The 1,999-nt window shown below is 38.6% G+C and overlaps 1 protein-coding gene across 1 annotated transcript; it reads right to left on the bottom strand.

The window, feature by feature from the left end:
• Positions 1-313: 313 nt before the first annotated feature.
• LOC140128645 (olfactory receptor 11L1-like) lies at positions 314-1,240 on the bottom strand. The gene has a single exon (XM_072150342.1). It carries the CDS (start codon positions 1,238-1,240, stop codon positions 314-316), a length of 927 nt encoding a protein of 308 aa, XP_072006443.1.
• Between the last annotated feature and the right edge of the window lie 759 nt (positions 1,241-1,999).

Here is a 1,999-nt window from a genome sequence, read left to right as displayed (position 1 = left end):
CTTATCTCAAGCACTCGGAAGCTTACAAGTAATCCACTTAGGAGATATAAGAGTCCGGGTCCATAAAGTTATTGGACAAACTTCCATACTAACCGGACTAGCAGGGAAGGAATGCAAGTGGTGATGACATCCATCGATCACAGTCAGCGTAACCTTCGCTAGCCCAAAACCAAGTTAGCAGAAAAAAGATGGGTCGAGTAGAAATCAATTAAAGACAGTCAGAAGTGAATACAGTATTGTTCATATTTGTGCAGATCCTTTGCAGTATTTTACAGGCATAGGGCGATTCTGAAGCCTGGACTGGTAACATATATCACACATTAGTCAACACTTTCCTCATGGCTCTCTTGATCTCGTGATTCCTCAGACTGTAGATAATAGGATTTAACAATGGAGTGACGACTATATACAGCAGGGATCGGTACTTGTTGATATTGGTTGTGAGTTCTTGACTTGAGGTCATGTAAACTGCGATAACGGTCCCATAATACAGACACACGATGGTCAGGTGAGAGCTACAAGTGGAGAAGGCTTTTCTTTTACTATTAGCTGAAGAAATTTGAAGGATAGTGAAGAAAATACAGAAATAGGTAAAAATGATTAGAGTCAAGGGAAATAACATTATTAAGATGGAATCAACAAAGTCATGAAGCATCAAACTAGAAATGTCCGAAGTGGCCAGTTCCATTAAGGGGCCAAAGTCACAGAAGAAGTGGTCAATATAATTTATGCCACAAAATTTAAACTGGATAATAACAAAAAACTCACTTGATATTAGTACAATGATTAAAGACCATGAACCAATAACAAGCTGGAGGCAAAGATCTGGAACCATCACAGAAGAGTATCGCAATGGATGGCAAATGGCCAAATATCGATCATATGACATGACAGCAATGATAAAACTTTGAGTAAAACCAAAAATACCAAAACAATAAAGCTGGAAAATACAACCCCAAAGGGGCAAAGTGCCCCCCTCAAAGAGTATTATGTGCAACATCATGGGGACAACACTGGTGGTTAGCAGGACATCAGCTGTGGATAAATGTTTCAGGAAGAAGAACATCGGGGTCTTGAGATGGTCCTTAGTGGACACCAGTAGGATAATTAGAAGATTTCCCACCAGTATTAATGTGTAAGTCAGGAGAAACACAATGAATAGAAGAGTTTTGTATTTGTAGAGACCTCGAAATCCAAGAAGACGAATTTGGGTGACTTGTGTCTGGTTCTCCTCGCACATCATTTATGTCTCAATCAAAATCCAAGAAATGTTTTAGTCTCTAAAAAAAATAAAGAGTTAAGTTGTGATTATAAGAACCAGAAATGTATCAAATTAAATCTACAATGAGGAATTACATTTTACTCACATATGGTCCCCCTTAGAGGATGCTCTCCAGATCTCACGGGTATTTTGAGTAAAAAGGTCACATGTAACTGTTTTGAGATCGATAAACACAAAATAATATAATGTTCCAGATGTTGACGTCTTTTATAATGTCAGATAAACACAGAATATTCCCTCAGGATCCTGATTAGATAATCACACTCCAACTAATGAAGTGACAGATGAGGCCAAAGATGTGCAGTCATTAGAGTCAGAGTCGCCCAGGATTGTTATGGTTTTTGTTATTATACATGATAAGAGATCATTAGACTTCACAATGAATGATACATAGATGTCTTCCATGAATATCCCATGTAGCTTACTTTATGAGAAGAATGTCATGAGGTGACCTGGAATTTAAAACAAAATTTTTTGCATTAGTTTTTTTATACCGTATCGGTCAACTTAAGCCATTTAATTCTGGGTGCCCCCTCCCCCCTTCCCATCCTTGACCAGACCCTGCTGCCATTTCCAATCTTTCTCTTCATTTCACATTCAATATTTTAGCCCTGCTCGTTCAGTCTACAGGGCGTTGGTGTTGTCTTCCTAAAATGGGAATCAGAGCTTCTTCCACCTTCTGAACAAGTGGTCGTAGAGCTTATCTCCATCTCCAAT

Source organism: Engystomops pustulosus, chromosome 4 (assembly GCF_040894005.1).
Source record: "Engystomops pustulosus chromosome 4, aEngPut4.maternal, whole genome shotgun sequence".
NCBI lineage: Eukaryota > Metazoa > Chordata > Amphibia > Anura > Leptodactylidae > Engystomops > Engystomops pustulosus.
The sequence above is the reverse complement of the archived record's forward strand: the minus strand, read 5'-3'. Positions and strand labels throughout refer to the sequence as shown.